This window comes from Microcebus murinus, chromosome 10 (genome assembly GCF_040939455.1).
Source record: "Microcebus murinus isolate Inina chromosome 10, M.murinus_Inina_mat1.0, whole genome shotgun sequence".
NCBI lineage: Eukaryota > Metazoa > Chordata > Mammalia > Primates > Cheirogaleidae > Microcebus > Microcebus murinus.
The window spans coordinates 88662854-88682902 of record NC_134113.1 but is presented as its reverse complement, the minus strand read 5'-3'; the positions used below and the strand labels follow the sequence as shown (position 1 = coordinate 88682902).

General features: G+C 41.3%; 1 protein-coding gene across 2 annotated transcripts in view; it reads right to left on the bottom strand.

Moving 5' to 3' along the window:
- GRIN2B (glutamate ionotropic receptor NMDA type subunit 2B) overlaps positions 1-20049 on the bottom strand; it is a 422771-nt gene that overhangs the window by 112305 nt on the left and 290417 nt on the right. For both annotated transcript variants that reach the window (XM_012774415.3, XM_076007641.1), the window contains one exon: positions 14008-14122. In XM_012774415.3, the coding sequence (XP_012629869.1) occupies positions 14008-14122 (115 nt within the window). The remainder of the gene's footprint in view (positions 1-14007; positions 14123-20049) is intronic.

Sequence of the window (20049 nt, the reverse complement as noted above, 5' to 3'; positions counted from 1 at the left end):
TAAAATCTGTACCCCCATAATATGCCGAAATAAAAAAAAATAATAATAAATAAAAATATAAAAAAAAATAATAATAATTTTATGTGAATAAAACTTTATTTGATTCTTATAGCAACAGTTTGAGGAGGGTACTATCATTATCCCCATTTTATAGATGAAGAAACTGAGGAATAGAAAGGTTGAGCAGCATCTATTTCCACTTCTTTGGATCAATCACTCTGCTAGGCAGGAGTGAGTGACGTATTGTGCCTCCTTGCTTTTAAAGTATGCCTCAAAGGACAAGTTCAAGAATCCAAGGTTAAGGGAAGAGCATGAAGCAAGGCATATAGATGTAAAAACGCTAGAGGTGCTGGAGAGTGGCTAGTTGTAATTAGGCTGCTGTGCAAGTTAAACTGAAGAGAGGTAAGAGGAGAAGAAGGGGAAGGTAGTCAGCCTTGGATGCCATGACTTGGGGGCCAGGGTGGAGTGGGAAGTATACTTTGTCCTATGGAAATATCTCCTAAATTTCAGTCATTCAAGTACTCCTGTAACAATTTTCATCACATCTGTGTACCACCTACACTATTTTAAATTTAATATTTATTTTATTTTTTTTTTCTTTATTTCATTTATTTGGGTATCAAACATAGTTGGCTTTTTTTTTTCTTTTTTTTTTTTCTTTTTTTATTTTGGCATATTATGGGGGTACAGATTTTAAGGTTTCAATAAATGCCCATTTCCCCCCTCCCCCCAAAAGTCTGAGTCTCCATCATGACCATCCCCCAGATGGTGCACATCTCACTCATTATGTATGTATATACCCACCCCCCTCCCCCCTCCCCCCTCCCACCTGCCCAATACCCTATTACTGTAGTACCTATGTGTCCACTTAGGTGCTAGTCAGTTAATACCAGTTTTCTGGAGAATATATCTGGTGCTTGTTTTTCCATTCTTGGGATACTTCACTTAGTAGTATGGGTTCCAGCTCTAACCAGGAAAATATAAGATGTGCTATATCACCATTGTTTCTTAGAGCTGAATAGTACTCCATGGTATACATATACCACATTTTATTAATCCATTCTTGGATTGATGGGCACTTGGGCTGTTTCCACAGCCTTGCAATTATGAATTGTGCTGCTATAAACATTCGAGTGCAGGTGTCTTTTTTGTAGAGTGTCACTGGATCATTTGGGTAGATGCCCAGCAATGGGATTGCTGGATCAAATGGTAGATTCAGTTGTATCGCTTTAAGGTATCTCCATATTGCTTTCCACAGAGGTTGAACTAGTTTGCAGTCCCACCAGCAGTGTAGGAGTGTTCCTCTCTCTCCGCAATCACGCCAGCATTTATTGTTTGGAGATTTTTTGATAAAGGCCATTCTCAATATTTAAAACAACTTTCCTTTAAAAAATACATGTATTAAAAAATTCATATCATTACTACAAATGTGAGACAAGTGTCGTTTGCCCCAAATAGAAGATATCTCATTGATATAAAAATCAATAGATGATTATTTAAATTAAAAATTGCTCATTCCTTTTAACTTAACTCTTGCACCAGAGTGGAAACCCACAGCCACACCTGGGGAAGCACTGACGTGGGAATGAGGAATCAAAGGTAAGCGTTCTTATTTGTTGAGTTTTGCTCCTATTTCTTCTTTCACATGTATATATTTTTAACTTGCTGAACCTAGTTTAATTTATCTTTTTCTATATGAGATCTCAAAACTCCTCTACTTTAGTTAGTTGGGCTCATAAAATATTTTGTTGCTTGTGTTTTCTTCATAAAAAGCAAAGTTAAATTTTCATGTCGCTGTCCTACTAAGATTTAAAAGCTGTTTTGTAGGTCAGCTATTTTAAATTCCCCTTGGTGTTCGGACATTTCTCTGCACCTCCAGCAGATGTCTGATCAATGGGGCTGCAGGGCCACAGTGCTATTGCTGTGGTGACTGCAATTTAAAAGAGCTTTTAATGCACAAGATGACTGTTTCCTAGAAAAATCCCCTCTCTGCAATGAGGACCTAGACAGCTATTTCTGTAGGTAGCTATGGCCTTTGCTATTCAAAGAAACATGTTTTATCCTCATAGATTAGAGTGATAGGTTCTTTGTTCTCAATGGAAAAGAGAGGGTGTGTGTGTGTGTGTGTGTGTGTGTGTGTATGTGTGTGTGTTTAATAACAGATAGTTAGGAAGTATAGGTATGTGGGGATACATGAACGTTTTTTCCCCTTATATTTCTTTCCCTTCCTCCCTTCCTTCCTTCCTCCCTCCCTCCCTCCTTCTTTCCATTTTTGTTAGTCTTAGGAAAATGATATGCTGAAACAGCCAGTCACAGTCTGGGCTAACTAGTCTCCACACCCCAACTTCTACCCCGGTGCTGTACCATTTCTCAACACATGGTTTAAAAATTCTTAAGTGATAGGGCCTGCATGTTTCCACAGTGTGAATTGTCCTCTAGTCTACAAAATGATCTCCACTCACTGATATCTGCTCCTATTAGTCTAGTTTTACTCTTTTTTTTTTTTTTTTTTTTTTTAGTAGAGATGAGGTATTGCTATGTTGCTCAAACTGGTCTCAAACTCATGGCCTCAAGTGATCTTCCTGCCTCAGCCTCCCAAAGTGCTAAGATTTTCCTTTCTTTCTTCTCTTTTCTTCCCTTTCCTTTCTTTCTTCCTCCCTCTCTCCCTCCCTCCATTCCTCCTTCTATTCCTTTTCTACTTTCCTTCCTTTCCTTCCTTCCAAGACAGGGTCTTGATCTGTCACCCAGACTGGAGTGCAGTGGCGTGATCATAGTTCACTATAACCTCAAATTCCTGGGCACAAGTCATCCTCCTGTCTCAGCTTCTAGAGTCGCTAGGACTACAGGTGCACACCACCATACCTGGCTAATTTTTTTACTTTCTATTGTTTTGTAGAGATGAGGTCTTACTATGATGTTGCGTAGGCTGGTCTTGAGCTCCTGATCTCAAGCGATCCTCCCACATTGGCCTCCCAAAGTGCTGGGATTGCAGGCATGAGCCACCATGACTGGCCTAGTTTTACTGTGTATGTTGAGGTAAAAAGTATACTGGACACAAGTGGAGCTGAATGTAAACGTCTACATCCAGCTTTGGCACTCTTTAGGTTCGGGAAAATCTTGTGACCTCTCTGAGCCTCAATTTACTTACTTGTACAAGTATTTCTCAAAGTCTTCATAGGAATCAAAATGTGATCATATATGTTAAAGTTTTCCATGAACAGTATTGCTAACAAAGTATTATATAAAAGTAAGATGTGTTAGTAGCCAAATCTTCCTACCATTCCTTATTTTCAGGCTAGACTGCTCTAACATTATAAATCTTTCCGATCTCCTATAGGAAAAAAATATACATATATTTTTTACTTTTCTCTATGGAGAATGCAGAGGTAGCTTAAATATCCATCAGATAGCCTACCTAAGAGGGAATACTCTGTCCTTTTGCCAGCAAATTCCTATGGGATGGATGAAGAAAAACTAGTACACATTGTTTTAGGAATAGCCAAAGATAATGACTTCAAAAGACACCCTACACCAAATCCTTGGACTAGAAAAGGTGACAGGCTATGCAGGCGAAGTTTGGTGACATGGGGACAAGTTGTGCTCCTGGAAACCAGGGCAGTGGAGTGTGGGTTTCTTTCCCCTCGAGGTCTACCATTTTCTCTCCAATGAGTGACTTCTATGTGCACTCCTTTTATATTCCTCTCAGGATGATATTTTCCTTCTCACTGTTTCCCTGGAAGAGATTTTGCTTAAGTTTAAACCTTCAGAACATTTATCTGGTAGAACCAAGACCTGCAATACCAGCAGGTACGTCGCCTTTAGGAGCAGCAGAGAACACCTTGACACAGGACAGAGAGGTAAACGTAAAGGAAAGTAGGAGAACTTCCAAGCAAGCCTCCTGAGATCTCTGTCTCTCTCTCTCTCTCTTTTTAAAATTTCATCATGTAATGGGGGTACAAATGTTTTTAAGGTGACATATATTGCCCTTGACACCCCTCCCCCTTCTGAGTCAGAGCTTCAAGTGTGTCCATCCTCTAGGGGGTGCCCATCGCACCCATTATGTAAGTATACACCCATCCCCTCCCCGCCCTCCCACCTGCCCAACACCCGATAAATGTTTTCATAATTTTTTTGACATTTTGGTTACATTTTATATCTTTGCCCCTCCTAGGAAGGGTTAGAGGTATGCCCTTCCCCTCCACAATGCTCACCACATCCCTAAGCCCCCCAAATCCCTGGTGAGCACTACCACCATTTGAACACCATAGTTTTAATCAGTCAGTACCAATTTGATGGCATGTACATGTGGAGTCCATTTTCCTGATCTTGTGTCGCCTCACTTTGGATAATGGGTTTAAGCTTAATCCAGGATAGTATCTCTCTTTATCTAAAAACTAAAAGATCTGCCAAATTATGAACAGAAATAACTCTAATAGAAAAAAAATTATAAAATCACCCCAAATGAGCTGAGTTCTGTAACTGTTGTAGGACATTTATGTCCATATTTTTTATTAATAGCTTTCATTCCTAAAAACAATGTGCTTTTTTCTTTGTTGGCCAGTATTTCCTTTCAAATCTTTGTACCTCAGGGTGTTTAGCAGAGTGACTGTACCAGGGGCAGAGCTTCCCTCCCTGTATATATCCAAGTTACTCCTACCCTGTTCCTAGCCAGTCTCATAAACAAGCACTGAAGAGAGAGAGACTGTGAATGGACTAATAGAAATTCATCATCACTGCAGAAAAAAACTCAAAGCATAAGATATTCTGGTGCTAGATCAATAGAAGCATGCTTATATATGAAGGACAATCAAATATTATAGCTTTAATGTCAAACTTCATATCTCAGCTAAAGCCAATATGCTATTAGTGTATGCATGAAGTGGCTTGGTTGGTGGAAAAAACTTAAAGGTAAGAAAAGAACAATACAGTGCTATAATAGCCCATAATAGCCTATCAGTCTTGAGGTGCAAAAGCCTGTGTGTGAGTCAGCCAGGTGCTGCCCCCTCTGGTGAAAGAAGGGCATTGCTCTCTCCCTTCTGGGCTTACTTGTGGACCAGAGAATAGAAACAGCACAACAAAGGATAAGGATGCAGTACCAAACGTGAGTCTCGCTAGTTCCCTGGAAATATGAGCCTGAATTTCACATGCCTTCAACTCTCAAGAAAATGAAACCAGCATGATGAAAAAACACAGATAGATCTAGAACACATAGCCAACCCCATTCTCTGTGTGAACCTGCCAAAGATAAGAAATATATTTCTCAGCACACTTGATCAGGAGATCAAAGAGACAAAATACTCTGAGACTCTTAGCAGAGCAGAAATAACAAAGGGAGACTTCCATACCAACTGCCTATGTGTCCACCGGTTATTCCTGAATTAATACAAACCAAGCAATTGCCAAATGAAGGGTTTTCATTTTGAACATTTAGGGACATGGATAACCAAAAAAGTGGCTGAATCTTTTTTTCATCTTGAAAAGTACTGGCATCAAGGTTTAACCAACAAAAACTCTGAAATTATTTTCATGTGAGAACTAGAGTCTTTATTTAACACACATACGGATTCTAATCCTAAGGGACCAGTCCGAAGAAGTTTGATACATCCTTACAATGGAATATTTGGCATTAAGTTTCATGATTTTGAATAATATTTAATAAAATAGGAACATGTCCCTAGTAGCCTAGTAAGAGAAAAAGTAGATTGCAAACTATTTGTATATTAATGTTCCCAATTCTATTCTATCGCATGGTTATAAACACATACACACAACATATACAGAAATAGCACTGGGAAGAAACAGAAAAAATTGTAACTAAAACTCTGTAAGTGTAGATATGGGTAAATTTTATCCTATCCTCAAACATCTTTAATAAATATTAATTACCTTTATAATAAGAAAGTCATAAACATTGTTTTAACCTGGATATAAACAGAGTCATCTAGCCTCTTTACCAGGCTTTCTTCTTCAATACCACTACTGGAAAAACATTATAACCTATAAATTAGAAAAACAGTACAGAGGATTCAGGGGCCAACCACAGATAGCTGCCATGAAATAAAAATCTCAATAAAATTTAAACAAGATGGATGAAAGCCATTTTTTGCTTTGGGGACACTTTTAACTGTGTTTCCTTCAGCCAAAGTTAGGCCAGCACTTCAGTCTCTGAGCTCAGTTCTGCTTTTTTTCTCTCCATCAGCATGTACAGGTTTCAAAAGTAAAGTCAACCAAGGTTATCTTGTTCTTTTATCCTTTTCATTCAGTGGCTGATGACAAGCACTTGAGGACAACCAGCCTTTCTGAAATGACGTTTGGAAAGTCTAGTTTCCCAATACATCTTGCTCTTCTCTTTGAGTTATTTCACAAATGTGTGTGTGGGTAGCAGCTTGACCGTGTGGACTGAGCCTACGGCAGTGTTGAGTCTTGAGGGGTTAGCCTCCCGCCTAGCATGAGGCTGCCCCCAATAGTCTCTTTCCGGAACCCTGGAAAAGGGTGTAGGTAGGCAAACAGGGTGGCCCAAGGCTCTCAGAGCTCAGGAAACAATAGAACACTTTCACATGAGGGTCTGTGATAACCACAACTTGGGAAAACATCTGAAAATATGTAACCCGGTGGCCCTGTGTGTAAGACATCATCATAAGTAAAATGTATGTTAGTAGTGTCTTTACTTACCAGGCAACACAAAGCATCAACCGAATGTGAGACCATACCAAACAGTAAGATGGAAAAATCACCTTAGTTGATAGAAATTTTAAATGTCACCATAATCACCTTTCTTCTTGCAATGTACTTGGTTTTTTTTTCCCCTAGCCGCTAGGAAAACTAAAATACTAATTTGGTGGGGGCAGTCCTTGGCTCATGGTAAGTGCTCAATAATTATGTGTAGGAAGGAAGGAAAAAAAGAAGGAGAAGGGGAGGGAAGGGAAGGGTGGAGAGGGGAGAAAGTCATGTAGTTCATGCATTGTCATTTGGACAGGACTGCACATTACAGAGAGACAAGGACACATTCAATTTTGAGGACTTTCAAAGTCATTCCCTGGTGTTGTTAACAGTTCCAGTACTCAACACTTCTCTATTAAGAAATTCTCCCTATTGCTAATACAAACCCTCTCTGCTTCATGTTAAGCCCACTCACTCGGGCTGCGTCTCAGAGGGGAACGTGAACAGCTGATCTCCACACTCGGCGCAACGATTCTTCATACATTTAGAGAGAGTAAGTCATCACCTCATTGCCTTTTTCTTCTTCCCCTTAACAACCCCAATTCCCACAGCTTTTCTCCATGGATCCTGTTTTCTAATCCCTTAATCCAATGGTGCATATTAGTGCTCAGTTCAAAGTCGGTAAAAATAGCATGTTGTCAAATGGTGGTATCAGGAGATCCTGGACAAACACCCTGACGTGTGGAGCTTCTGTTTCACCCCCTTGGGGTCCCCTCTGCAGAGCCTGGAGAGAACATGGATATCCCCTGGCCTCTGCCCTGAGGCTGGGAGGTGGGACACGGTTTACACAGGTGTGCTCGGGCAGTCACCAGGTACTGTACTTACTGGGCTATTCAGGGATGCCTCGCCCCGTGCTGGGCACGGAGGCACCGTGGAGGGGCAGACAGGTGTGGTTCACGAGCAGTCCGTCAGGTTGGTCGTGCCTGAGTGTACGTGCAGGGGAGGTCATGGAGAGCCTGTTTTATTTCGTCAGTCGAAAAGGTTCAAGTGGTATCTGCCATGGCAGTGATCAACCTCTATCGTATTACTAATATCTCCAAATTGATTGTTGCAGAATATGATCGCTATAAGCCTTGGTGCTAGGATCGCAGAGCCTCCATGTCCTGGAGTTGGTGCTCTTTAATGGACACCAGGTCACCAGAGACCTAGAGTATCCCCTACTCTGTCCTATCCAGCCCAGGTTGCAGGTACTGGCAGAGCACTCTGCCTTAGTATGTTGTTGCTGCTGCCACAGCTCTTGGGAGATCTCCCTTGTCCCAGTTTGGCCACCTTTCCTCCCCCTCCCACTGATCCACTCATTAATTCGTAAGTGCCATCATGGGCCCAGAATGGTGCGCTGCGAACTCCCATTCGGAGCCCTTCACATCTGGGTGGATGTCACTGTGGCCTCTCAGTGTCACAAGCCACAGATAGTAACAAGTTCAGGGAGCCCAAGGAATGACCCAGACAAATTAAGAATGTTTTAATCTACACGAGGAAGGGCATTTTCTGGTAGGTGGAGGCAGGGAAGAGGGAGTGGGCTTATAAAGCCCACTGCTTAACTCTTTGGGGAAAAGACAAGTGCAGGTGCAAATCTTATGTATTCTCCTTTAATTCTGACCCAGACAGTCCCTTTAAGGTCTGTTTACATCTTACAGCCTGAAAATGCACCATCATCATTTCTTGAAGTCATTACTCAGAACACACCCCCCACTGCATTTCATTTTTATTATCCCCATTTTAGGAACGATTAAATGGAAGCAGAGAGCAGTAGCAATGAAGCAAATCATGAGAGGCTCCGATAGAGACAGAAGCCTTAAAGCTTACTGGAACAGCATCTCTGTGCCAGACTATTTTTAATGCAAGTTTATGCAGCTGTCCTCCACTTAGAGAGTCTAACAGATGAGCCCACTCTGCGCCTCAATACTTTCTTCACCATTCCTAACCCTTTCCATCTCACCGTGCTATGCCTGCATGTGTGTGTACAGTATTCCTTCTTAAATGTCCTTCTCCACAGTCCTACATGCCAGAGAGATGTTCTTGGCTTCCTGTGAATATAATTCGAGTCCAGAGATCTCTTTGTTCTTCCAGCTGCCTATGCCTTCTAGAGGTTACTTTTGTAGGATCTCATTAAAGGCTCACAAGTGAAGACACTATTTGTCTTTAAAAAAAAAAAAAGAAAAAGATTATGTGAATATACCAAGTTTGTATATGCTTGCAGTATTTTTAGAAGAATATATAAAAAATTGGCAACAATGATTGCTCTGGGGAGGGTTCCAGAAACTGGGAACAGCATTGCTATGGAGAGGGGAACTCAGGATCCCAGATGAGGAGAGGACTCTCTTTTTCCTGGATACTCCTTTGCACCATGTGCAAATAAATATTACCTTAAAAAAATTACAAAAGAAGGGTAGTAGCTACCAATTGGCATTTGATGAATACTGACTATGTTTCAGTCGCTCCTAACTGGTGTTTGACTATAAAATCTCACGTCATCTTTACAACAGCCTTGTGTAAAACCCCATTTCACAAAAGGGACACAGAGTCAGGGAATATGGGTCACTCGGGTCACTCGCTCAGGTCTGCACAGCTGATCAATGGCGGCAGGGGAACCGAACCCAGTTCTTTCTGATTCCCAGAACCATAGGCTGTGTTGTGTTGACTTCAGTTCTTTCCAAAGGAACCACATGGATAAGACAGTAGCTTTGGGACTACTTTTAAGAACCGGAAAGGACATTGTGAAATCCCATCACATGGTTTGCACCAACAACTTAATGAATCTTCCTGAAGCCGAGGCTCCGTGTTAAAAGCTGTTCAGGCGTGCAGGCCTCTGCTGCGCAGTGAAGACTTCCCTCTGGTCCTCACCGGCACTGGGGCTCTCGTGCCAGAGCGGGGAGGGTACCCATTTCCATGCTCTTGCCAGGAAACCTCTCTGTCTAAATGGGGAATTTTCAGGGTAGAAGTGAAATAGCTGGTCAATAGTCCAACTCTTCCTAAGCACACGGGCTCTTCATTTCTTTAACGATTATCTTCTGGGTGGTCCCTCTGAGCCAGGCACTCTCTGAAGGGTTAGAATTACAGAGGTGAGCAAGGTCCCTGCTCCCAGGAAGCACCCATGCTGGTGTGAAGAAACAGGCAATAAACAAACACACACACAAGTAAGGCAGACACCAGATAATATGTGTATGGGAGAAAATGAAAATACACTGTTAGCTGGAGTGGCTGGGTGCCGATCTCAGCGTGGGTCATCAAAGAGGGCCTTTCCGGGGAGATGATATGTACCTAAATGACAAGAATGACAACTATGTCCTGGGAGCTACTGCCCTGCAAAACAAACTAAGCTTCCTCTGTACGCTTCAGCCCCCACCCCAATTTCCACTCCAAGCTTCTATTTATTTATAACATGTATTTGCAATCCCAGATGTTAGCATTAGAAAGGATCCTAGAAGTCTTAGTCTCATGCCATCATCAAAGAAAGGTGCAGAAGAGTGAAAATAGCCAGTCCCATGGCTAGACAGTGGCCTGACTGGTAACTGAAAGTCCAGTCCTTAACCCAGGTTTTTCCCACAAATCCAGATTCGTTCCCTACTTATATTTCCAATGTCCAAGTCCTCTCGGCAGAGTCTTCACCCTAGTGCTAGCCTCTCCGGAGTCTACAAACACTAAGTCCTCCCTGGACCACAGGGGACCCACTGGGGCAGCATTAATCACCTGGAGAATGTACCTGGGAGCCAAGGTGACAGTGGAAGGGAAGGCACGCCTCTCAATGGGGCAATGTCACCACATCCCAGCCATGCGCTAGAGCCGTACCTGCCTCCTGCCACTCCCTGCCCACAGGTAAGCCAGAAGAAGGCCTTCCAAGTCGGGAGTCAGGGGTTTGCATGGCTCTATGAACCCAACAACCACTAAACATCTGTCTTGCAATGTTCCCTGGTTTAACCAAGTCGATATGAGAATGTTCTACTCTATGATTTCAACCCCTCCCAAAATGCTTTACAAAAAGATTAACCACAAAATTCCTTTAAACAGCAAGTTCCTTTAGTACATTTTAAGTATGATCTATAAAAATTCAATCTACATAAAGATTTTATCTCCCCTCCCCCAAATAACAGCTATTACATAAAAAGCAATAGCATACACTTGGGCTCTTAATGATAGGTTTTGGACTCTTTTATTATGTAATGATTCTCGTTTATGCCACAAATACTTATGGAACTGCTCTATGCAATACACTCTTCCAGACTGGAAAAGGACACAAGGAGGTAAAGACACAGCCTCTGTCCTTTGGAAGCATGCATACGCACAACTCTAACACAAGGCAGAAGTGACGAGGGCTGCCATGGACATATGGACAAAAGCTATAGGAAACAAGAGTGTGAGAGATTATATTTCAAAGATCAGGGAAGGAGGCAGCAACATTTTAATTGGGTTCCAAAGGATGGTTATGATTTGTACAAGTGGACAGTTCATTCCAGGAAAATAAACATCGTGACATGCACAAAGGCAGGACATACAAGGACACATCCTTGAAACATAAAGGAGCCCAGAGCAGCTTAAGGGTGAGACAGGAAACCATGAGGAAGAGAAGACAAGTTTAGAAGGTAGGTGAGAGCCTTCAACGCAAGAACAGATAACGTCTAGCCCTGTCCATAAACCACAGAAGACTTGAGTGGGTTTGGGGCACGGAAAGAACATTACAATGATAGCTGTGCATTAGGAAGCTCATTCCAGCTGCCTTATTTACGTAGGAATAATCTCAACGGACTCAACGGATGAAGGCAGGCATCAGAGACGAGGAAGCCCATTTAAAAAAATCACCACATGGTTCCTGAATCATATACAAAGTCAAGAGCTAGAGTAAAAGTAGAATTGATGAGGGGAGAGATCCAAACCCCAGGAGGGAGTGCCAAGCTCCAGAAAGGGGCGGGGGTCATAGGCCTTAGATTCTGGCCGAAGGAAGAGAAGTCGGCATGAGGGCAAGTGGCGTCCCTTTAAGAAAGGACAGCGGTGAGACACCTCCTGCTTGGGACAGTAATCATGAGTCTACTGCATAAAAGCTGCCCCAGCTTGATGTTTCCGAGCCGCCCGTGAAGCCTCAGTTATTAATAACTCCTCTTCTGGAGACAGAAAGAAGTACCTGTTCTACATCAGGGGCCCAGAACACATCTCAAATGACGATGTCTCCGCTGTCACCGTGAAAGCAGACTGATTAGGGTGGAGAGCAGGAGCACAGATGAGACTCAGTGGAGGGAGGGCCACCTGAATCAAGAACATCAGCCATAATTTAACCCTTTGCACTCGCTTGCTTTTTTCTCGATTCCTTTATTCTACTCGGGATTTAATTTTTTAAACACCCCAGATTTTACAAAGTGCGGCAGCAGAGTAAAAAACTGGAGTTTCTTTTCATACAAACTTACTTATTTGGATTTTTTAATATTTCAAATTATTGATACTTTCAAAGAGTCATTTTAATCTCTATAATTTTTCATGGTGTGATATTTTTTGAAACATTCACCCACGTGAAGACCTGGTTTACATTCACATGTTTCGCAAATATATAAATCGTCTCTCTTCTTCCTCCTTTGATTTTTCTGTTAGAACAAACAACACAATCTTTGTGTTTTTTGTTAGGGTGAGGTGTGATTATAGGGAGCTTTCCATCTAAACGTTGCTCTAAGTTAGCGGATAATAATCTACCCCTGGAAGTTAGTGTACCATCTCCGCATTTACATTTTACTTGTCCTTACATGCTAATGAAAACAAGAAAGGATACTGGAAAAATAGACAAAAATCTCCCTTCCCCCCGCGGTGAAACTACGTGTCCAGTGTGGCTCGACACATGAGCTGCTACTGATGCTACTGATGCTAACCTTGTCGAGTCACACTCGGCATCCGAGTGCATAGGGTTAAGGTGCATAGTTGTGCCCTGATAAGAGGAAACACATGACAGATCGAGGTCTTCCAATTCCAAGAATTAGGTCCTAGGTTGCACGCCCTGAGCCACACGCGTCCAATTTCCCAGGCGACATTCACCTAACTAGTTGTCCGGGGCTCTCTGGGACAAGACTGTGAATTTCTGGCCTGGGGTGTCTTTTCCTGGCTACTCCCCTCCAGAAACATGCAGCTTGGTTTCCCCCTTCTAGTCAGAACCAGGCTGACATCTTGAAGCCTGTTCCCAGCCAGTGGGCCCATGGAGTCTGTGGAGCTTGTCTTAAATCGGTTTCCCAACATGTTTTCGTAGAACAGAAATATTCTCATGAGCAGAGGGGTCTTGAGGTAAAGTCTGTTGCGGAAATGCCACACTAAGTAAAATTAAAGATGTTTTTGGCTATAAGACATCTCTGAACTTTCAAATGTTAAAATGTCCCGAGACTCCCCTAGAGTGACAAACAGTGTGGAGCATCTTCCAACAGTGTCCAGCTCCAGAGCCACTTCCCAGCAAAGTGTCTCAAGGGACAAATGCCCTGTAGAACATACTTACAGAAACACTGGTAATGACATTACTCTCAGGAACGCTTGCATTTAACTAGGAATCTGGAATAATAACGAAAGCTAATACTTACTGAGTGCTTACTACATGCTAGGCACTCTTCTAAATACAAATATTAATATATTTTTAATCCTCATACCTGTGGGTGCTATTATTATTCCCATTTTACAGATGACAAAACTGAGGCAGAGAGGAGTTAAGAGATTTTTCCAAGGTCCTAAATAGACAAGTTAGTGAGTAATAGGGCTGGGAATTCAACCTAGGCAGTCGGGCACCCACAGAAATTAACTTGTAGTGGTGGAATTTCAAACACTGTGATCAGCTGGCAGTGGGAGGGATTATGAGCAAAGCCTTGCATGGCAGCCCTTCAACCACAGGAAATCTAAACCTGACCGTTCATAAATTCATCTTTATAAGGCTCCCCAGATACTGTGTAGGACACGACTTCTGAATTGTACCACTGATTTGGTTTCTTTATCAAATTATATTATAATGTACACACATACTCTTCTCTGAAAACAAAGTCATAATTCATATAGTAATGCAGTTAGCAATAATAAATAATCTGTACATTATCAATGCAAAAAACAATAATCAATAATAAATGGCAATACATAATGAAAACCTCTTGATTAACCAAATCAAGAAAATGAAGATACAAGTTTGAGAAATGGCTTCTGTTGAGTTCTCAAAGTCTTGATCTCTTGCTCCTCAGGACTAGGGACAAAAACCAAGGAACTATTTTCCTTTAAAATGTTGCAAAATTGTACATCCCTACCCTTCTACTTTGCTTGAAAATTGCCAAAGGCATGTCTTACCCGCTCCCATTTCCTCTCCTTATTCAGAAGGATGATCACCAGTTTCGGGTGCATCTGGTAGCCATCTTCACTGAAGGACAGATTTCTCCCCTCAAAAGTGACATTGATCAGATACCTGTAAAGATAAAATAAAAGGAAGATTAAAAATATGGAGAAAGTACACAGAGAGCAGGATAGCTAGGTAGATAGACAGAAAGATGGCGGGAGTCTCTAGATACACAGATACCATCATCAAACTTGGGACTCCTTGAACGCCCATTTGATTATCCAAGTTTTCACATAATAGGAATCATATGAAAAAATAATATAATTTAAAATGAGGACACTTGGTTTGAGTTCAGTCTATAGCCATGACTTTGGGCAAATTACTTAGCCTGTTGAACCTCAGTGTTGTTCCCTATTTGCAAATAGTGGAGTAGTAAAGAGACCTGCCTCCTTAGGTTTGTAAGGCTTACATGAGATAACTTAGGTTAAACACTTACCATGGAGCCTGGTGCACACTAAACCCTCATTATGTGTTAATAATTATTGTTCAGAAAAAGAGATGGATTAAAGGGTGGAGGTGGTAGAGACAAGAAAAGAAAGTAGGAGTGTGCCAAGATGGCTTTCTGCTAAGAATGGTCGCAGGTAGGAGCTTAGGGTCTCTCCCGATCTCAGAGATACGCACATACTCCTTAACTCTTGCTGAGGTCTTGCCCAGCCCATACTTCTAAGAGTTGTGTGATGAGTCCAGTAGGCAGGAATCTGGTACTGCAGGATGCATCTGGGAACCAGAGCTACTGCAGTGTGTATAGGGAACAGAAAATACCAGGGAGTGGAAAAAGGAGGGAGAGACATTGCACGCAGAGTGCTCTGGGTACCTGTGCATAAGTTAGCAGAAACTCTGGAGGTAACCAGAGTCAAACCAATGAATCTGCCTTCCTCCTGGACACCTGTACTCTAGTCCACCCCATTCCCCTGCTGGCTGCTAGGATCCGATGAGCAGTTCCTTCATTGGGAACTCCCACAGGTGTGCTTATTACAACTGCATTAGTGCAAATGTGCTGATGGTAATTAATGTCCCTTTCCCTTAATGGCCCAAGGAATCAATAATGATTAGCTCTGTGTTCACACGACATGCTACTCTGGAGCCTTAGGCCTGATACTGGCTTGTGAGACATGTCCCTGCTAAGAAGCAAAAGGGGTATCTTATAATTACAGTGAAAAAGGTGCTAAAGGAAGAAGCAGATGAAAGGTCCCTCTTAACTCTTCTCATTCGATGAAACTGGGATACCTTTCTTTGATTCTTTCAGGTAGCATTAGAGTAAACAAGGGTGCTAGGAGGTAGATCCTTCTAGAAATTATAAAGATGCCTAGGCAGGATGAACCAAACCCTCATGGATCACTTCTCACTGCTATAACTGCCTGGGATGTTTAAGCCTGTCATTCCTTGGTCTTGTGTAGCTGCAAAAATGCAATCAAGAGCATGGGAGACCTCCAAAGAGTAGAGAGTCCTAGAATCTTAGAAATGAGAAAGACCCCCATAATCAAGTAGCCTACCACTGTCTGCAGTTTACGCTTTCCTTCTACAACATCGTAGAATTGTTCTTCTCAGCTCTTCTTGAATTCTTCCACTGATGGGGGACTTACTACAGCACCGTCCAACCCCAAGGCAGCCATCTCAGCGATGGCTGGGCAGTTCTTTCTCACTTAAAGCTGAATCTTCTCCCCTGCAACCCTTTAATCCTTGTTCCCTCTTTTGAGAGTCTAAAATCTTAGTCTACTCCTTCTTCTACATGAGAGCTCTTCAAGTCTTTGAAGAGATTTATCATATATCCCTTATAAAATCAATTGTCATCTTTAAAGAAGGCTTCATCTCATTTAGTTCTAAAATTAAACATGATGGATTAGGAAACAAGCACAGAGAGGTTAAGTTATTTGCCCAGTGTCACACAGCTAACTGGGAGGAGGAGTAACATTGGAAGCAACAATTCCAGTCCCATGTCCTTCCCAGCACACCACCCTAATTCTCACATCAGCATCAGGCTCAACACCCCTAGATCCTTTACATAGTCCTCATGTGCCATGGCTTCAAGTTCCTGCCAGACCACCTTGGGCACTCTCTCTGGACACCTCCAATCAGTGATGTGTAGCACCCCTAACCCATCTCAGGGCTCCCTGCAGCTGCTGCTCCTTTCTCTGCCCTGGCCCTCAGCTCTCAGCACAGAGCTGTTCACCCAAGCCCATCACCAGTGTGAAGATGATATTCAGGTCTCCTGCAGTTTGCAATGACTCCAACACTCCCACCAAAGCCTGTAGAAATCATCCTAGGGGATACAATTACAAAACGATAACACAGAGTATTTTAAACTAACAAACTAGACTTTAAGCACCAACATAATTAACTTGGAGAATGTGTTCTTCCTACAGCAACCCTGCATTACTTAGAATAATTTCTGGAGTCTTCAGAGGAAGTTTATGAGACACAAAAAATAATTTGGTATCGTCTCTTTTTTGGAAGGAAGGAAGGAGGGAGGGAGGGAGGAAAGGAGGAAGGGAAGGAGACAGAGAGGAAGAGAAAGAGAGAGAGAAGGAAGAGAGAAAGAGAGGGAAGGAACGAAGAGATGGAAGGAAAATAAATTACCTAGCTTTTATATGTGCCTTTTCACCAGACGTGGCTCTGAATAACTCTAACTTTATCTAAAACACCATTAAGAATATTTAAAAGAAAGTGTCTATTTCAGAAGGCAATTATAAAAGAGAAGTTCCAAAAATAATTCAATTAATAAGCAGCATGAATGGAATAAGTATATAGCCTCTCAAGATGACTTCTTTGAAGGGAACAGCATTGAATTGGGTATAGAAGTTGAGAAAATTAAACTTTCAGAAAATAAACCATACTCATGGGCAAGGTAATTGGTTGGTAAATTTCTCTCTGGTCATTCCTGCTCCAGCTCCTTCTGATTTTCCTTAGCAATTGTTCTTTCTTGGGTGTTGACGCCCTTTGAGCTCTGCAAGTTTATTTTATCTACCTAAGCGTTTTTCATATATCTTACACTTATCAAAAACATTAATAAAATTTCATGACAACATAAAAATATTCTTCTTCAAAGTATCCTCTAATCATTCATATCTATCAGTAGCAAATAGATGAATCATTCGCATTGTGTTTTTCTGAGTAATTCCCTGTGATGTGACAATACTCAGCTATTAGTGAGGAGCTTGCAAAAATGTACCAGCCTTGAGCAAAATGCCCTTTGAACAGTGGAACAAACCCATCCATTCACTGGTAATGACAAATCTAAAAAAGTAATTGGGAGTGTGGTCACTTTTAGACACGTGACCTTGGTACCTGAACCTCAGCTTTTCTTCCCTAAAATGGAGATACCATTTTACCTCCAGCTTATCAAAGAAGTCCACTGTGATGATCCAGTGAAAGAGTGGATAAAAAAAAATGCATAAAATATGATACAAATATAAGGTTATATAATAGGAGACATTCAGGAAAAGAATATATTAGCACGATTTGAGTGTCTGAAGGCCAGAAACTTGCTTAATTTTGAACCTCAGTGACTCAAGTGTGATCACTACATTTTAACAAGACTCAATTATCAAAGAAATCCATCTGAGGAATGGAGATTGGGTTCCGCATATGTAGTATAAACCAGTTCCAAAGGTCATATTCATCAATTTAACTTTCTATAAGACCTGAAAATATCCAGCTACCCTTGGATCTGGCTGTAGTCTGTTGATTTTGAATATTAATTAAAACCTCAAAGCTCCCTTGTATAAATCCTGGGTAAAGGATTAAACCATAATTAAGATTAAGAGGTGCTATGGCTATTCTGTTTTTCTCTAAACATGTTTTTCTCTAAACATACTCAAGTACACGGTCAAAAAGCCTAGCTTCGAGTGGCAGCCCAACTCAGAAATTCTGGCATAAGACTTTGATACTCTGGGAACTCTATTAAGGTTTGGTATATTAAAAAAAGAAAAAAATTGCTTGATTTGCTTTGGGCTGTAGTTTGACCCCTAAGAAACTAGATGGCCTGTCTCATAATGTTCTAATATTTCACAGAACCTCAGATTGCTAGAACTAGCAGAAAACTTAGAAATTATCCATTGAGAACCCCTATTTTAGAGAGGAAAAAACAAACAAACAGATCCTAAGATGCTAAGTGACTTTCCCAAGGTGACACGCCCGCTCAGGACTGGAGCTCAAGGCTTCTGATCCTCTGTCCACTGTCTCTTCACGACATCACCCACTAAAGTGAAGCCAGTTTCCCAGAGCTCCAAGTCTGCATTCTTGCATCACACGTCATACCCTGGACTATACAGATCCCTCATCCAGGCCGCATAAATAAAATCTACCTCTTTTCCTGCTTGCCTCCTCATTGAGAAAGAGCCTCAGAATCCTGATGGGCTCAGAGCCAATACGTTCGCTCTGTATGGCCACAGTCACGCTCCAGTTGAGTTTAATGGGGTTGAGCTGAGGTTAAAAGCCCTTGTGCCTCCTTGACTTTGGACATGCCACTCGGAGCTCATTCACTGCGCCACGCTGGTACCCAAATCAATGATTTAGCAGCACGCCCTGTGTGGGAGGCGCCTCACAGAGCTCTGCCAGGACTGCCCCAGCCAACCAAGAGCTCTGGCACTACGGTGTTGGCTTTGGTCTCCCCATTTTCATGAAGCACCAGATTTTTGAAAATCAGTGTTTCTGCTAATATGGTAATAAGAGAGAGAGAGAGAACATCCCATTGCATCCAATCCTTTCATTTTCAGATGATGCAGACAAAGTCCAGAAGGGTTTCTGTGATCAGATGACAGGGCGGGGAGCAGGATCCAGATGTCCCCACTGCCACCCCAGTGTCTTCCGTCACCAGCAGCCCTGAAAAGGTGGCGATTTTTCACAGCTGTCATTTCCATTCTCCAGAAACAAAGGAACACAGTTCCGACAGGAGACTTGAATTCTTGGCCCCTTGTTTATAATTTTCTGGCTCTGAAAATCTATAACTCTAAGTTTGTGTCGTTGATGTGTCCCTTACCTTCTAAAGCCATCGGATTCCTCATCTATGAGTAGACAAGCCTATACCTCTTCCTTGCCTCCTGTGATATGTTCTCTGTCTCTGCATTTATTTTTTTGTAAATAATTTTTATTGTGTGTATTTAAAGTATACAACATGATGCTATGGGATACATATAGATAGTAAAAAAAAAAAACAAACATTACTCTAGTGAAGCACATTATATCCATTACCTCACATTCCACTGATTAATACCATGGCTGTTACATCATTGGACTCTCATCTGAATGGCAAAACCATAAATCTTTCAAAAAAGTCTTTCAAAAGACTAGAGACCCTTTTTAGAAATTACTATTATATATATATATATATTTTTTTTTTTTCTCTAGAGATAGTACAGACAATTTCCCACAGGATTAGAAATAATGAAGTTTAAAACTTTTAAACGCTACCTTATTAAAGACCAGTGTTGGAGGAAAGAGGCATAGATGTTGAAAAATTAGATTTTTAGCATTACAGTTTGGATGGACTAAACAGAAATTTATGACTTTTCCCCAACTAAGAAATTTATAATTATCAAAATGAATGCAGAATGATCAATCCAATATAATGGAGTCAATGTGACAGGCAAGATTATTTTAGCCTTGTCTACAATGTTCTCTTTTTAAGTAAAGGGATTTGAAAAAGTTTTGAAAGTTTTTCTTGAAATATGCCATATATGAAAATATTAAACAATGCCATTGGACAAAACAATTAGAAATACCAGTTTCCTAAGCTGTCCTTTTCTCTTATTTAGGCAAAATGATACCTTGTAGAAAAACTCAGGAAAAACTAATTTAAAGAGCAGACTGTAATATTAATTTATAATTACTTGAGACAGGTTAAAAACACAGTTTGTCTTCCAGTAGATTAAACCTTTTCTCTGAAATTATATTTATATCATTAATGTATTTTGCAAACCATTCTTCACAAATCATATTATAAAAGGTTCAAGTTTGGGCTAGTCTATAGCTCAGTTATTTAAATTCTAAATTAGTGA